This window comes from Lepisosteus platostomus, chromosome 8 (assembly GCF_059453375.1).
Source record: "Lepisosteus platostomus isolate fLepPlt1 chromosome 8, fLepPlt1.hap1, whole genome shotgun sequence".
Taxonomy (NCBI): Eukaryota; Metazoa; Chordata; class Actinopteri; order Semionotiformes; family Lepisosteidae; genus Lepisosteus; species Lepisosteus platostomus.
Genome location: NC_142618.1, coordinates 42,514,940 through 42,532,954, shown reverse-complemented (window position 1 = coordinate 42,532,954; position 18,015 = coordinate 42,514,940). Strand labels below are relative to the sequence as shown.

Here is an 18,015-nt window from a genome sequence, read left to right as displayed (position 1 = left end):
CTGGAGCAATTCAGAAGCAGAGTCCATTACCAATAGAAAACCACGAAGTCCCCTCGTTCTCTGCACCAAATGTAACTGAGAGGTGACCCCGTTCTGTACTGCTGTAAGACTGTAATGCAATGACATTTTTAAAAACAGTTGCAGCATAGTACATAAATATGAATTTAATGAGACATTCTTTGCATTGTTGTCACGGCCAAAATATAACGTTAACATTTTGCTGCTGCAACATTAATTTTGTCAATTTGGGATTCTGTGGTATTCTTATGTCTTTAATGCATACAATCTAAGCTTAGTTTTGAATTGGAGCTAAAATTTAGGTTTCCAAATATCTGACGGATTCTCTCAGCAACGTTGTACAAACACTGCTATCTTTGTGTAATATAACCAAAACAAAACCATGATTGTGAGTGTTATTACAATATTTTGCGTTGGATGCGTTACATTTTGTAAAATACGTACTGTAATCGTTGAACTGCTCTGGATCTGCATTCAGTGGTTATCTTTAAACACCATAAGTTTCAAACTACGGCTGTTTTGAGATTTACAAAACTGGATGAATCGAGACTGTAAATAAACAAGACATGTTTACATAAATAGTTTGGACCAAGGCAAGTTTAAGTTTCCCACTTCGCAGACGGACTGCACAAGTAATGTCTCTGTTGTCTGCAACGAGTCAAAACTTCGCCAAGAGACTCTTCAGTATGCGTGCTCTTTGGCTACAGCCTCTTCATTACCCATTTCCTACACAGAAACTGGACCTCCCTGAGTATTATTTAAATGAACGTGTCCATTGAGTTTAACTGATACCAGTGAATGTCGAGAATGTCTTTTTTTACACATGAATTTCTTATTCTAAACACTGTTCTGTGCTGAATGTGTTCACGATGTATCCTTTTATTTCGCCTGCTATTCAGGGAGGAGGTCGCGATGGAATTTTAAGAAGACGGGCTCAACGACAAGAACAAAAAAAAAAACGCTGCGATTCCCCTCCCTCTGAAAAAAATAAAGGTCAGCGACTATACTAAGTTTTTTTGTATAGATTGTTCAATTATACATGGCATTATTGTGATAAATTAGACGCCCCTCCTGCATACGCACAGACCGTAACCTACTGTAGTTCAAAGCGCAAGGTGATTGTGCACAATCCTCTCTCTGCACTGACAGACTTGATGGCGCATTCCGAGTGTGTAATTTGTGGATTGCGCGCTTTGGATCACAGTAATTGAGATACAGCAGTTAGATGTTAGGTTTGTAATTCTAAAGGACTGGGAGGGTTTAACTTTCTGGGTGGTTTGGAATAGTTTCTCAAGTGATTAAGAAACTATTTCAAACCACTTTAGTTCTAGTCTTTTTTTTTTAGTTCTCCCTTAGCACATGTTGAAATATACATGAACAATACACACGACGTGTAGTGTGTGTCGATTCTTGGCAGTATCACGTCGCTTTCAACAACCGCATATTCAATACAGGGTCACTGTGGCCCGGAGTACCGGCTTACACTCAGGTCAGGGCACATTTAACGGAAGCCAATCAACCTACCAGTGTGTCGGTTGACTGAGGGAGGAAACTGGAGCAGCCGGAGAAAACCCACAGGAACACGGGGAGAGCATACAAACCCCACGCAGATAGCACCCCGGGTCCAGAATTTAACTTGGGGCCCCTATGCTGCGAGTCAGGGACAGGCTGCTAACCAACAAGGATTCAGTCTCAATTCTCAAGAAGTACAGTACAATATGTAAGAGCTTTTTTTTTAAAGTAGAGTTCATGTACAAGTTACACGCGTAAGGTGTAGAGGTAAAACGATGGGAAACGTACAGTAATATGAGTAAAACTAAATTATACATTTTAGGTCATTAAGCGAATGTTAATTACTGTATGTTGAGAGCCGCGACGTGTGTACACAGATGCACAAGAGAAGGCTTCATCGCCCGTTGTGTGGAGTAGGGTTCTAGCAGAGTAAAACCCGTATCAGGAGATCGTAGATTAAGATCGGGACTACACGGATGCAATAAACCCTTGAGAAAAATGAGCCAGACCGTTCAGTGCCTAATACCTGAACACGTGAGATTTACATTGCACTCTAATAGGACTATACAAAACGCTAGCCACCCTGAATTAAACGGATTCCTAATTGTAAAACGATGGTTAAATTCGCCCATAACCTAAAGCGATAAATGCTGCATATGCACCGATAATGGTAGTGCATACCCTCCAGACGTAAAATCCCAGCTATTCTATTTCAAACTTTCACGCTCTGTGGGATTTGTATTACACGCGTTTCAGCTCCCCTGTGGCAGCTCGGCGAAACCATGACGTCACTCACTGTATCTGACTGTATGCAGAACGTTCCACTGAGCGCGTGCTCTGAGCACATGGAAAAGAGGTTGAGATTTAGCTGCTTGCAAAGTGTGGTATTGTGAGCTGCGGAGACATTTCCACGTCAGAAATGGAATATAAATGTTCACGCAATATGTGGGAATATCCGAAGAGAGGGTAAGGCCTTGCGTTCTTTAATCCCCTTCCCCCATTCTTCGATGTTTTGTTTTCTAATTAGCGTAAAGATGCAGAAGGGAATGTTAAGAAGTCAAGCGAGAGTTGCAGGGTTCCGTTATTCTTCATAAAATATGTGGGCATTCTAGAAAATGTGTCCATTTTTGTAAGTTTTATAACTTACGGAGCTACACGCTTTGAGACCGCCAGGGTGCCGTTGCTTTAAAACAAGAAATATATAAACATTCGAAAATAAAACTGGTATTGTTGGATAATCATATAAAGGTTATAGAGGCTTTGATTTGAGCAACACGCTTCGGATAGTTTCCATTCTGCCCATCCCCCATGTCGATGCAGACAACTGCAACCTGTCACGTCTTACCAGCTATCACGGTTATGATTGACTATTTGGAAGACAGGTAGTTGCTGTTCCGCTATTTCTAATCTTCACCTGCTTCCTATAGTCTAATTGATATTTAAGGTATTTTACCCACTGGAATCCAGGTATATTCTAAACTCCAATGAATGCTAAAACTTGAAATGCAGCTCGCAGATCTTTGTCAAATTACTGCTCTTTTCCTTCTTTGTTTAATTATCACCAGGAAGTATTTTATGCCTGACTTTTTAAGCGCACTACTACTTACACAAGTTTTACATCCCTTTGGAACATTCAGGTGCTTTTAACTTATCATGGAAAAAAAGAAGATGACAGATCTGACTTTGTGAGTAACTTCCGAGAGTTTCAGGAGTGTGATTTGCACTGAAAGAGGAATTAATTAATCTTTTAAACAATGATGCCAACTATGATGATAACAATAGCGACGAAACCCTTGTTTTAAGAGCGCTCCACTGACTGGTTATTCCATGAAACCCACAATCTACGCAGGTGTTATTTTTTATGACACTATTAAAATTACTTGTCTTCCGATTTGGTGGCAGCGTTGTTAGGTTTTTGGAGTCCACTTACCTTTGTATTAAGGCTTTAAACAACGGAGGTCTTTTGAATAAAAGCGCATAATATACAGTACTCTTGGTTAAGCTACATAGAGGTTTAGAAAGGTAAATTGATCCTTTTGATATGTGTAGTTATCAAAAGACTAACTTGTTGGATCGGTTTGGTTAAACATCGTAAATCCCACTTGCTTCATTAAATGTCTAAGCTACTGTCTGAATGGGAGCACTGAAAACAAAGTTTTTACCATTAAAATATTAAACAAAAAAAAAAGCCTTTTAATTGAAAAGACTACCAAATCATATTCAGTATCCAACTGGATGTGCGACAGATTCTGAATGAGAAAACATAAAGGGTTTCTTCTACTAATCTCCCAATTAATATTAATACAGCTGATGATATGTGTGGATGTTGCAGATCTCCGAGTCGCTTGCACTTTCCGAAAGTGAAACGACGGACGTGAGAATTGCTATGCCGCCCTGCTACATTCTGCCTAAAAACTAGTGGAGGGCAATGCATTTTGGGAGGTTGGCAGAAACTGTTTTTGTTTCCGAATGATTTTGTTTTGCAGTTATCTTTGTGAAAACTCCGAAATAGCAGACTCATCAAGACCAGAGTGATCCTAATTATTTGTTTTTATTTTTAATGTGAGTTTCAATCTTGTAAAGGCCTATCCTTCCCTAGATGTGCATAAAACACACAGTACCCTTTGCTGCTACAGTATGTGAGACAGTGGCATAGTACAATAAAGAAGAACTAAATAATCTGATGCAGTTATATCTGATTGCAATTCCTTTTTTTTTTCCTTTGAGCAATAGTCTGATTTTAATGTCTCAATGCAACAGTATGGTGTCCTTTCTAAGAAAATAATTAAAAATGTGAAATACTACTTTTGGGGTTTGATCTCTGTAAGATATCAGTATAAAACCTGTAGATACCACTCAGCTCTTGACAGGTGTGTTTTCTTCAGTTGGAATTCAAATCTTTTCTCCCCCCCAGTTGTTCACTGTTTTTTAATTTCAAAAGTAAGCACAAGACATCTGTGTAAATGTACTTTTTTGTTTGGTGTGGTAAAATACAGATTTTAAAATAACAAGTAAAAAAAAAGTTTGTTTTTCATTTTACATGGAAACATCTTCCAGAATACTAGTGTTAAATGTAGACGTTAATTTGTTACCTTTACTTATATCTTCTCACAAGTGTAATTCTGTTTATACTGTAACTTATGGACAAAAGGGATTCATAGAATAAGGGGATGGAAATGTATTATTTTCGTTATCATTTACCTTATTTCTGCACAATAGGAGTAAAGAAACATGTTTTGTTTACTGACTTATCTCCCCATTTTTTATAGTAAAAGTTTATAGTATAGTAAAAGTTTTAAAGCGACAACACAGCTGTAGAATTTGGAATACCTTATTCACAATTTTAGAATGTAAACTGGGGATTATTAGTAACTGTCTGAAGCAAATGATGTACTAATGCAAAAATATGTGAATGTTATGTATACATTTGTGAATGAATCAGCTCATTTGGCTTCATGTACAACTGGGGCTGTTACTGATACTGGTGTGGTCCTAGGCTCAAACATAAAGTAAAGAATATCTGAGGACTGAAATATCAGCCTTAATTGCAGGGTCATCTTATCTAGATGTAAGGGGCAAGTAAGGATAAAAAAAGAGTCTGTTGTCATGTTTAAAATGATTTACAACACATGTAAGAAGTAATATTAAAAACAAATATTGAATTGCAATTATCCCATTAAGTGCTGAATGTCTGGAAGTGCTTCTTACAACACTCTGGACAGAAAGCCCAGTACAAAACCAGAAGAAGCTAGCATACAGATGTGACTTTAGCTATATACTGTAAATTGTACAGAGTGAAAACTTCCTCCACAAAAGTAAGTTTAAACGGTGTAGGGCCAATCATACATCTTTATTGTGGGCCACTTTTTAAATGTTTTTCTTTTCTTTTATTTGTAAATATTGCCTCAACAATGGCAAAAAAAACAACGTTTAGGCTTAAAACGTGATTCCATTCAGATGAAGGATTTCTCTTGACGTTCTCTTTACATCGTGGGCAGGTGTGTTCTTTGCAGTACTCGGAATACAGAAATGAACAACACATTGAGAAGAAAACATCGGTTTAATTTATCTCAGTTGAAAATAAAGTGCTCAGATGCACCTTGATGATGATATACTGAATAAGAGGTTTGCTTCACATTTCCTGCAGCTATTAATAACATGGACTGTTTTTGGAAAATAATAAGTAAAATGCCAACCCTGAAAACGTAGCATTATTGAGTATTTATGTTTTAATGCATGTTACTAACTTCACGAGCAAACCGAGACAATAAAGGAAGAGTGAAATAAGGTAAAAATATGTACATAGATGTACACACTGACATATGTAATATGGCAGAAAAAGAACATAATAATTTAAGCTGGCAAAACAAACAATAATAATGATTATATCCACATGTACAGTATGGATGCTCACACACATCTATGTACAAAAAAAAGAAACATGTCCACAGAGATATTCCCACTCAGATACATATTAAATTACTTATTAGAGCAGGGAAAGTAGACAGTAGGGAAGGTGTTTCTGCAGAGAGCAGCCTTGACCACCAGTGATGTTGTCTAGTATCGGTGTCCATCTTATCAGTCACGTAAATAGTATCTCAAACCCTAACTGACCTCTTTTCATAATTGTTATAATCCTGTTGCCACGGAAATATCTCTCTCACTCTTTCCCAGGCCCTTGACCTTCTGTCCTTATTGTAAGACCGGAACTGGGACTGAAGTGATCCCACCTCCAATCCTGTGTGGATCATGTGATGCTTTTTGCATGGTTCAGCCTCTCTTATAAATGACCTTGAATGAGAAGCCTGTATTTAAGCAGCCTTCTTGGCCCTCATCCTGCTTCATAAGTCCAGTTACAAATCATTTGCATGGAGACACACTTGTAGTTTTGTTTAGGCATAATGTAGTGTTAATTTCTCAGTTGAGCAGTAGTATGAACGTGATCCATATTTGTGAATGATCCTCATTCACAAGCTTTGTTCGTAAGCTTTCTTGCAGTATGCTGTTGTGACTGGGATGATGTTGAGGCTGGACCACCTCACACTCATCCAGCCTGCCCCGTGTTTCCTATAGTCAATGTCAGTGGTTTAAATATTGCCTAAATAATAAATATATTTTTGAAATGGTGGTTCTCCATGGTCCTGTGTGCCTCCACATTCCAAGACACCAGGGCCTGTGTTCATCATTCTTGCACTAAGATATCAACAAAATGGTTATTCCTGCATGTTTCATCATTTTAAACTTATAAGTCAGATTAATTGCCTTGAATATGACAGTGTTTGAGATGACTAGAGGCATGGGACATACCAGCAATTGTGCTCTTACAACTTGTAAGCTCTTGGTAGATTTGCCATAAAACAACCACATGTGATGTGGGATTGTCAACCAAAAATTAACTCAGTATAGGAATGTTTGGGGCTCGTTAGAGACATACTTGAATGGCACTGGATGTTAAGAATATCATTAGGAGGTTTTTGAATTAATCTTTTTTTTCTTGTTGTGTTTTATTTTTTGTGAATGTAAGATTTTTTTTGTATATTAAAGAAAATAAAAACAGAGAGTGAGAAAAAGAGAAAGAAAGAAAATTAAGAAGTCCTTCAAAGTTGGGGGAGGTGGGGGGGGTGTAGTTGGGTTGAAAAAAAAAAGAGAAATAAAAATTAACAACCATTGTGTTAGTTTAGATGATCATGGCCTCTTACTAGAAAATTATTTATATATCATTTCCTATACAGTATATATAGGGATGTATCTATCTAGGTATAGATATTTCCCTAGAAAATGTTGAGAAGTGTATACAGTATATACTGTACAAATATCCTTTCTGAGCATATCTGAACACACAAAAAAACATGCCACACAGCTTTATTGAGAAACACAGTACTGTTTTAGCAACTTATAGAGTAAGTGGAGTTTCAAGTGTTGACTAAATTTTAGGCATTATTTCAGACATGTGGATCTTGCAAAAATATTGATAAAAACCATGTGTGAAAAGAATGTATTGATAGTAATTTCTCGGCCAGCCTAAAACTGTATAAGCAACTAAAACTTTTATAGTTGTATACCTCAAAGAGTTTGTGGGTAATGTTTAATAGATGAGTGCAGCAGGGATTGATTATTATCTTTAATAGTATTACAGAGCAGGATTTTGGTTGAGAAACCTCTTTTTTTTTGCATTTAAAACTAACACCAGTCAAGATTTATTTTTATCTATAAAATATAAATGATTAAAAGCAGCTGCAAGTCAAAACTGAGCATTGTGTAACAAGATTGATTTTATATATTTAGAGTAAAAGGTTTTACCATTGTTTTAAGGGACACTCTCTTGGCACGGCCTGAGATCTGAGGATACTGGGTTTTAGAGTCAGTGCTCTAAAGTGATTTTAGGAATCACAATAATATTTTGCAAATTTAATAAAAATTCTATAATATAATAGTGTATAACAAAAGTTGATCAGTGGGCATAGAGGTGGGGAAAACTTTAATGGGCACAAATAAATCTTTCCAGATCTCAGGCCCAACCTCCAGGCAGTAGGCTTGATGTACATGAATTGTGATGGATCATGAGCAGATTCTGTAAAGTCCATGGCTGCTGTCGTGCCCTCCTGGGTCTGTCACCATGTTCATACAGGAGAAGTAGCTGACGTGGCGTGGGTCTGCCATTTTGGGTCTGGCTTCAGTTATTTCAGTTATCACAGGCATCCTGAAGGTCCTGAAAGGCTGGTGTGTGCAGGAATTCAGAAGTCTAGCTGAACTTCTTAGTGCTGTGAATCAGCTCAGTTTTGGCTAACTTGATCAGTTTAACAGCTTTTTCTTCAGGTGCTGCTTCTCTAAAGAGACTTTTGCAGAAAATTATGACAACTAGTAGGTTGCCTGCCCAGACATAAAGGTTTGTAAAATTATATTTTGGTTCTGTTTAAAATATATGAATGGAGTTTAAATTGACATCTGAGAGGAACTTGGAGCTTGGCTTCATACAGTATATCGATCTCACACCCAAGACTTCGGCTTCTTCTGCCAAGCTTAGTCCTCGCAGTAGTGAGAGGAGGTTGGGCAGCCTGTCCTTACAGCCATATCACTCTGCAACTCACAACTGGCAACCCACTGAAGCTCAGCAGGTGTGAGCCTGGTCAGTACTTGGATGGGAGACCTCCAACCAAAACTAAGGTTGCTGCTGGAAGAGGTGTTAGTGGGACTAGAAGGGGGCGCTCACCCTGAGGTCTGCGTGGGTCCTAATGCCCCAGTATGGTGACGGGGACACTATAGTGTAAAAAGGTCCTTCAGATGAGATGTAAAAATGAGGTCCTGACTCTCTGTGGTCATTAAAAATCCCAGGGCATTTCTTGAAAAGAGTAGGGGTGTAACCCCAGCGTCCTGGCCAAATTTTCCATTTGCCTTTATCAGTCATGGCCTCCTAATAATCCCTCATCTGTGAATTGGCTTCATTACTCTCTTCTCCTCCCCACTGATATCTGATGTGTGGGTGGACACTCCACCTGGATGATGCGGTACACTCACCACACATCCGCTATTAGTGGGGAGGAGAGCAGAGTTATGAAGCCAATTCATAGATTATTATATGGGGATAATTAGGAGGCCATGATTGGTAAATGCCAGGGGGACATTTGGCCAGGACAAATATTTGCAGGATTAAGATTGTGTATACAGTATATTACTATCTTTTATATATTATATTGTGTCTATTACTGTTAAATGTTTCTGATTGTTTATAGCTAGAATACAGTAAATTGTTACATATATACAGTTCCATATTTGTTAAATTCTCCTTTCCTGGGCAAAAAAAGTAAGCTTCACTGTGGGGGTGGAGGTGGGGTTTGGGTGGGGTGTGAAATTTAACTCTTTGGGGAGGAGGAAGCAAGTGACAAATGTTTGGGAGCCTTTTACAACAGGCTCAGAATTCAGTTTAGGCTGTGCTACTTTGTAACTAACACTTGAAGATTGAAGCCATGATTTTCAAACATCTGACTACTGATGTAAATAAATGTCAGTTAACGTTTACATTCCTTTCCATTTAATTGCTGTAATGTTTAATAATTAATAGAAATTCTGTCCTTCCTTTTATTTTTAAAATAGTTTCAAGTGAAAATAAAATGTATAAATTCAATGTTACTGGATTTATGTCACTATGATGTCACCACCATATTAACAATAACTCACCAGGAAAGGTTTCAATGTGTTTGTGTCTCTGAGGTGGGGGTTGAATAATTAACATGAATTCTCACTTACTGTAGGTGGATTGTGAACTGAAGTGTTGAATCCTAAGTGTAAAATCTGCAAAAGTTAGAGTGCTGAAAGTATTCTAGCCCCTTGAGACTCCGTTTTCATTGCTAGCATAATATCAAGACCAACTGAACTTCATCCATTCTTATATTTAATTATTTTATCTTCAGTTGATGTGTAGCACTGCGTTTTATGGGCTTATGTGCTATTATAAGGAAAAATGAATCATTATTTTTTGTGCCATGTTCACATTAATCTTCAAGAAGCAAACGTCCTTTATCAAAACTTATCATTCCTTGATAGTTGCACTGAAGCACCCTGTGATGTATACCAGATGAATAGTACTGTAACCCAATTGTGACATCCCAAGATCTACTCTTGTCTTTTCGCTTGATGGAACAGAAAATCCTCAGGAGCAGTAACATGTGTCAGGAATGCAGCTTTAGTTGATAGCCCCTTCTTGACAACATTGCAGTTCAGACGACCCAGACTGACACCTCTCGTGTGTTGTCCATACAGAACTAAAAGGCTTTTGGAAGGCACTGTTTGTGCAGTGCTGAGGCAAAGACAGGGAGGGAAGACTACAGTATGTGACTGAAAAGCCCACTACGTGTGTCTTCTATCTGTGGCAACACTGTTTTCCATTTGCCTTTCTTATCACTAGTTCCTTACTTCCTTTACATAGAACTTCTCAACGTGTATGGTAGGTGGTAGAGCTTTTCCTCTGCAGAAGAATGGTTTTGTTGTGTTTTGTTTTACTTAGAAGGGTTTAGATTATTGTTATCAGAGCAATCAGGAGAGTTTAGAGAAAATGTCTGCCAGTAATGTCTACCCTGTTGTTTTTAAGTGTGTTAATCTTTACATCTTTATGAATTACAAATGACCTCATTTCTGCTTTCCTGCTCATGTAGCATATTCTTATTTGCTCACAATTTTATGGTTGTGTCTATTTAGAGAAGGGTTTTGAATTCAAACATGTAAGACATTAGTCTGTTTGAATTCATGCGTATTTCTGTTTACTAGTATGGATTATTAATATGATGATTATGTGTGTCTTTCATCACCTAGCCAGCTTAGTTTTCCAAAGTAAGTTAAAATCACTGAGTACCTTGAGAATAACCCAGGAGCATTTCTCCTTCAGAGATTTATATTTGGGTATACAAATCTTGAAATCCCAGCACAAGCACACCATAATACAGTATTCATCATCCGGAAGTGGAGGAGTGCTTCACTTAAGCATTTTTCAGAGCTGCTGGCTGACATCCCTCTGTTACTCATCTTCCAAAGTCCTCAGCCTCTCCAGTTTAAACTTTGAAGGTAGAAGTGCACAAGCCCTAACCACGATCCACTGCGTCTTCAAGACTTGGACACGGTCTGTGAGCTTCTCAGCTATACTGGACTGGTCCACTACTAATTGACTATGTTTTTGAAGTGTATTTAAATGATACTACTATTGTAATGTAAAACTTGTATTGTAATTGTAATATTGTATTGCTGCATTGATCTATGTTTTTTTTTAACCTTTGTAACTTGCCTTTGGTAAGTCCATCAGCTAAGCAAGATAATAATAAGTAGTGTTATCATTGTACTGTAGTATTATTTAGCTAAGGAAGCAGAGCAATATGAGTACTTAAACATTTGTGTTGATACATGTGCTGATACTGGCAGTACACAGACTTGAAAGTGGCATACCCACCTTTGAACAGAAATTAATCATGACTTAAAGGATACTATCCAGAAAGGTTTGTATTTAGCACAGCCACACTGTTTATGGGAAATGGTGGGACACATATATATAAAGATTTGGACGGTGTTATATTAATGGTATTTATTTCTTTTTTAAACGTTTACATTGAAGTGTGTCCTCAGCTGACAGGCATAGGCAGTCCTATAATAAAGAGCTTTCAGCAGATAACATACAGTAGAAGGAGACAAGGAGCAATCAGAGAGATTTTACACAGACCATACTACACTGCCTTATACAGTAAATGCCCTGTGTTTTGCAGTTCTCTCACCATTGCAGTCTGTTTTTACAACTGCATAATTTCCTGGTGACATCAATTTTCCTACCTTACAGTGCTCATGCTTCCATACGCGGCTCTCATTTCTAAAGAATCCAGGGTATTTTTTTTTTCTGGCATTGTACACTGCTGGTGCTCACATTATCAATGTGGGAAATGGGCCAGGGAAGCACCAACAAATTCTTTGGAAAACGGGGAGTGGTTCTGATAAAAAAATAGAAAGATAAGCTTGACCTGTTATGGACCTTTTGACCGCAGAAAGAGACGCGTCACCCAGGCCTTATCAGGCAGGAGTGGGAATCGACTGCTACTTGAGCCACCCGCAAGATTCCATCCCACATATTTGCTCAACAGCTGTTCGGGATGCTTGCGCTTTGTGGAATTGCTTGCGAATGGAAAGAAAAGTGGATTTGATAGTCGTCCAACAGCACTGTCTTGAGATTTAGATGAAGAAAAAACTTTTTTAAGCATTAAGACTTAATGTCAATGTGTTCTACTTAACGAAATGTCTCATTTTTTATCCAAACAAAATATATTTACTGTCTGTTTCTTGGTCAGGCGAAGTGTAATTATTGCTGACATTAGCCTCCTTGGACACATTGGAGAGTTCTGTGCAGTTAAGGCTTCATTCACAGAAAATGACAAACAGAAGTGATATTTTAGAGAAGTGTTTCTTTATCTTCCCTCTGTGCTTTAAATGTTACTGAATAAATGTTTGCAGTGTGCTGTCTGTTTGAATATCCCTTAACTGTTTTAGCCAGATTTAATTATTCCTTTTGGAACTTGAATTTTGCTCATTAGTATCAGCTCCAAATGAGACTCAGAAAAAGAAATATGGCAATCAGGATAAGAGCACAAAAGAATACTGAACAATATTGACACTAAAGTTTCCGCTGTGACTGTTCATCAGTGAAAATGCACTACTGTTTTTGCTGAACACATTTTATTAAAGATTACCTTTTAAAAATGGAGGCAGAAGTGACTGATTCCATCATTGTTTCAATTCCATAATTCATTCCGAAATTCAGAGAAAGGTGTTCTTTATTTCTGTTTTAAGTAATCATCTGTCTTTGGTCATCGGCTCCAAAGAGAACATGTTCTGTAAACTAAAGCTAGTTTGTTTGCAGTTTCATTTTAGAGAGCACGTATAACAGCTAAACCTTATAACCATAAGAGGTAAAGTGTTTTAACAGACTTATGAGCAGGACTATCATATATAGCGATCTTATCCAAAGCTTTAAGACCAATATATAGTTTTTTTTACCAACTAAGCTAATTCATAATTTAATTCAACCACTGTTCCTTTGAATTTGTACTGTGGATAGACAAAGGGTGTAAATGGCTGGTACAACAAAAAAAAGTGTGTGTGCTTTGTTAGAGCTCTTTTGGTTGTTTTCAAAATGGAAGTTTCTCAAGGGCATTTTTTTATTCTTGTTTTCAGACGGCGACGAAGGCAGACTAGACGACGATTTGAGCTAGGAAGGCTCACATTCTGTGGAGGCTTTCATGGTTGCATACAGAATAAAAATCCACATGTTCCAAGTGGAAGGGATTTCCAAAACCTCCAAGGGATTAGTGGGAGTACAGTGAGCACTCAGAAGATGGCTTTGAAAACCCAGAGATGGAAACCTCTAGAAAGCGTTGCTCCACTGAAGGAATTTTGCTAGGGGTGTGAAGCAGCTTTGATTTTAGCACTGTTCACCTCCCAGTCCAGCACCATGGGGATACCACTAACAAACGGCCCTTGGAACAAGCACGTGCCATTGTATTTCCTTGCTGGGGGATTTACAACAGAACTGTGGGCTTTCAAGCCTTTTGGGGCAGGTATGGATGACTTCTTATTGTTTCCTGGATTTTTACAATCTCTGGCCATGTTACCAAATACCGTATGTCTTGAAACAGGAACTGCAACCAAAAGAGTTTTCTTATTTTCAGATAATAAAAATGGAAGAAACATAAAGAACTTGTCTATATGCATTGTGCTACACTGAACCCTCTCTTACCCAAATTACTGTCAAATGCTATTTAAACGCATTGGATCATATTTTTATGGGATCTCAATAGCTCACACTGAGGTATAATGAAAGTAATTTATTTATGTGGTGGTTTGTGGGCAAAGAGACTGAAACTAAGCTGGTACTTGAGCATAAAACTCTAGAATATTTTTTCACAGTATTTTGTAAGAAGAACCACAAGTATCAGCAACTGGTAACGAAGCATCCTGTGGCATAGCTTTTTTACCTATATTTCTATAGCTGTTTACCTAGTAGTGGCAGATAATATTCAACAGAGACAAGTTAAGAATACTCTACTGGGGCGTCTAGTCCTGTTCTCAAAGAGAATCCAGCAGATTTTCTAGGTCACTAGTAAATCAATGATTTCTGAAAGTTTGAAACAATTAGTGATCAGCTAAACACAGGATCTGGTAAGTCAAGTAATTTAGAGATAATTTAGGACCACAGTTCTTTTCATATAACACATTACTTGCTTAATTCTTAAATATTAAACAGGTTTTCCCAATCTTAAGACACAGGTGACCTGTATTTGAACTATATAGTGACCTAACTGGACTAGGGCTCCTCAGGACCAGGGTAGGACACCTCTCACTTAGGATGTAAGAATCAAATAAACAGAACCTTTATGATCCTGAATATCTAACAGAAGTGTTCATGATGCAAATGAAAAATAAAATAACCTCGCCAATCTAGCTGGGTCTGGACAGTCTCAGATGTGTTTATTTCTTGCTGCTATGCAGCATGGAAACTCATGTCCTGCAGCTTGAAGGTCAAGTAAGGGAGCCATTTCTTGATGGGTGGTCTGCACAAGACCCTTCAGCCGAGGCAGATGAGAAGGCAAAAGAATAGAACCTTAACTTCTTAGATATTGGAGCGTTCTGTGAACCTAGAGTGAGTGCATGTGCTGAACTGGGAACATAAAAAGAGTCTGGCTGATCTTCAAGAATCTTGGCCTGCACTCCTGAATGGATCCCACACGCTGAATTCCCCCCATCGTAACACTCTCAGCTGCAAAGTGCCTGTGTTGTGGTTTGTTGTTCTGGCATTATCGTTCCCTGAAACATTGACAGGATTTGCTGGGAGTGTCCCCTATAGCCACCATCGGTTTATACAAAAAAACACAGCAATTCATATTTTATTAGTATAACCTTAATGCAAAAAGAGAAATAAAAAACGCACCCCCAAAAATCATGAAGGTGCTGTCCGGAAAGATATAAATGGTAGAGCCAACTGTAGGGTAAAAAGAGATCCACTATAGATGAGTTGATGTCTGGATTTATATTTATCTGTATTTATTTGCTACATGGATCTTAATTGTTAATTTTATATCCAGACAGATGAAAGAAAGAGGAACTTTTTGTTCATGGACTGCCAGTGATTGGGGAGCTCTTATATATAATGGATCTTTGTTGAGCTAAGCATATTTGTCCTGATGAAGGCTTGTTTTATGAAATTTTGACATTAGCACCTATCTATTTTCTAACTGCTTCTTCCATTAGCAGGAGAGCTGGAACCTGTCTCAGCAAGCAGCAGGCACAGGGTGGGATACACCCTGGATGGGATGCCAGTCCATCGCAGGGCACACACAGACACCAACATGCAAAAACTCACACCAGGGCCAGTCTTCATAGAAGCCAATTGACCTACCAGAATCTTTTTGGACTTCGGGAGGAAACTGGAGATGCCAGAAGGTCTCCCCACACAAACCTGGGGAGAACATACAAACTCCACACAGATAGGACCCAAGGTCCAGAATTGAACAGCAATACTAACCATTGTACCACCGTGCCACTCATTTTAACAATTGTTAAATATAATTTAGTTTGGAGTATAGAGCATGCATCCAGTTGACTCTTATATGAAAATAATTTTAAACACATAAAATTACTGAAGTAATGCATAAACAAAAAATGATGTTTTTGTAAACACACAAAATAAATGGAAGCTGTTTTCCTGTGTTAAGATCTTTGACCAAAACATCTTAATAGATCAAACCCACAATTCTGCTATTTCTTGATAGCTCTTCAGCATTTTCTGTTGTATTAAGGCAATTTTTAATTGACTTCAGAAGTGCTCTCAACAGAAAATGGTTTATGGCTAAACATAAATAATAGTGCTCAATAGAAATCTTGATACTTGGTGAGTTAAAAACAGTCTTCTGTAAATCCCTAACTGCACAGACTGGGGCGACTGGCTCCTACCACTGTCTTTGGCTGCTTTTTAAAATACTTTAGCAGACTGTTATTTTCAGGATACTAGAAGGCTGTTTTACTGTTCCACTTCTCTAAAAGTATTCTAAGAATATGAAAACATCACAATATACTATAACACTTAGAATGTCACTCCATTTTCCTATATTCAGTGGTCCAGTTGATTTTTTTCTTAAATAAGTAGCAGTTATTCAAGATACATGGTTATGCTGCTAATTATAAAAGCTTTCAGCTTCTTAATAATATACTATAGTATTTTAAAATGTTACAATTTGATACATACTACAAAATGTAACTTAAAAATCTAAAAAAAAGTTGCATTAACCTCTTAACATCTAATTAATTTTTAAATACGTTTGGTCTATGACGTTTTTGAGCACTAAAAACATAGGCTATTATTAGATAATTATATATTCCGTTCAGCTGTGTGGTTTTAACCAATCAATGTAGGAGGAAAATAATTCCTTGTTAGAAACATGGGAGGCACAGTGGTGCAGTGGTGAGCATTGTTGCTTTGCTGCATTGGGGCCCTGTGTTAAGTTCCTTGGGTGCTATCTGTGTGGAGTTTGCATGTTCTCCACCCTTCTCATGGGTTTCCTCCAGCTGCTGTGTTTTCCCTTCCACAGTCCACAGGCGTACTGGTAAGTTAATTGGCATCTGGGAAAGTTGGCCCAGCTGTGAGTGTTGGTGAGTTTGTTTCTGCGTGTGTGCCCTGTGATGGACAGGTAGGTGCCTTGTGCCCATTGCATGTTGCATGTAGGCTCTGTCTCCCCCAGTGACCCTGTACTGGATAAAGCAATGGGTGAATGTTAGAAATGTGACCCTGTGCCTGATTGTCTTTAATAGTTATATGTGATGTTAAACATTATTGAGGTGAACAACAATTGTGTAATAAAATAAAAGTTGCATAATAGTGAGTGAAAAAAATGTGTGGGTGGGGAAGAGTTTATAACTGGCTCCCACTGTGCTCAACATAAGTGGGCCTGTGCCCTTTGGGTAGACACCGGTGTTTACTTACTTTGCCATTGTGAAATTAAAGTTGTGTGCTGCCTTTGCATGTTTTCGTGTTAGTACTGACTTCATGACAGTATTAACTCGCTTTCAATGAATGCACAAAACAGCAGCTACACACAGAAGATAGAACTGAACTGGTGAGCGTGTGGGAGTCAGGAATGCGCAATTGGTTGTTCAGTAGCTTCTGCACAATGGGCACTCTGCTAAATGCTGGGATATTAAATAATTGACTTGAGATGAAAGCATATTTTTATCTGCATGCATTCTTTCAATACTTTTTTCATTCTAGAGAGTTGGCTGTAATATTCACTCCAAGGTTTTTGTAGTTACAATATTACAGCTTTATTGAAAAAGAAAAAAAAACGTCAAGGAGTGTAAAGTAAGGAATTTTAACAATGTTCCCATTCCTTGGGTAGTCACTCACTACCCGTGTCCAGATTCAACATTTCTTTAGGAGGATTTCTTCCCTTGAGGGGGTAAATACACACATACATACCCCTGATGAAATAGGAACAGAAACGCTAAAATTAGATGAGCTCTTCTGAAACAAGAAAATTTAACTTTGCTCAGTGACTGCACAGTGGTACAGTGGTAAGCATTGCTGCCTTTCATCGCAATACACTTTAGAATACTTTTAGATGGGTTTAATTCTGGGCCTGGGATGCTATCTGTGTGCAGTTTGTACATTCTCCCCATGTTTGTGTGGGTTTCCTCTGGTGCGCCCATCTCTTCCCACAGTCCAGAATCCTACCGTTAGTTTAATAGGCTTTCGAGAAAATTGACCCTTGGTGTGAGTTGCTGTGTTTGTGTCTCTGTGTGCCCTGCAATGGACTGGCGTCCTGCCTAGGGTGTATCCAGGCTTTGTGCCAGTTGCTTGCCTGAGTAGGCACAGCTCCCCTGTGGCCCTGTATTGAACAAATTTCGAAAATGGATGAATGGATTTTGCTCTGTGAAATGTTATTACAATTACATTTAATTTTTTTTAAG

General features: G+C 38.2%; 1 protein-coding gene across 12 annotated transcripts in view; it reads left to right on the top strand.

Moving 5' to 3' along the window:
• Positions 1-2,267: 2,267 nt before the first annotated feature.
• The window catches only part of LOC148657359 (uncharacterized), a 97,715-nt gene continuing 81,967 nt past the window's right edge, over positions 2,268-18,015 (top strand). For 2 of the 12 annotated variants that reach the window (XR_015940947.1, XM_088643502.1), the window contains exons 1-2: positions 2,301-2,496; positions 13,231-13,613. Coding sequence is in view for 3 of the 12 variants with exons in the window: in XM_088643502.1 (XP_088499628.1) it covers positions 13,508-13,613 (106 nt within the window). In the remaining 9 variants the exon portion in view is untranslated. Of the gene's footprint in view, positions 2,497-3,167; positions 3,216-13,230; positions 13,614-18,015 lie in introns of all 12 variants that reach the window. The other 10 variants (XR_015940948.1, XR_015940952.1, XM_088643503.1 and 7 more) reach the window with 9 other exon arrangements.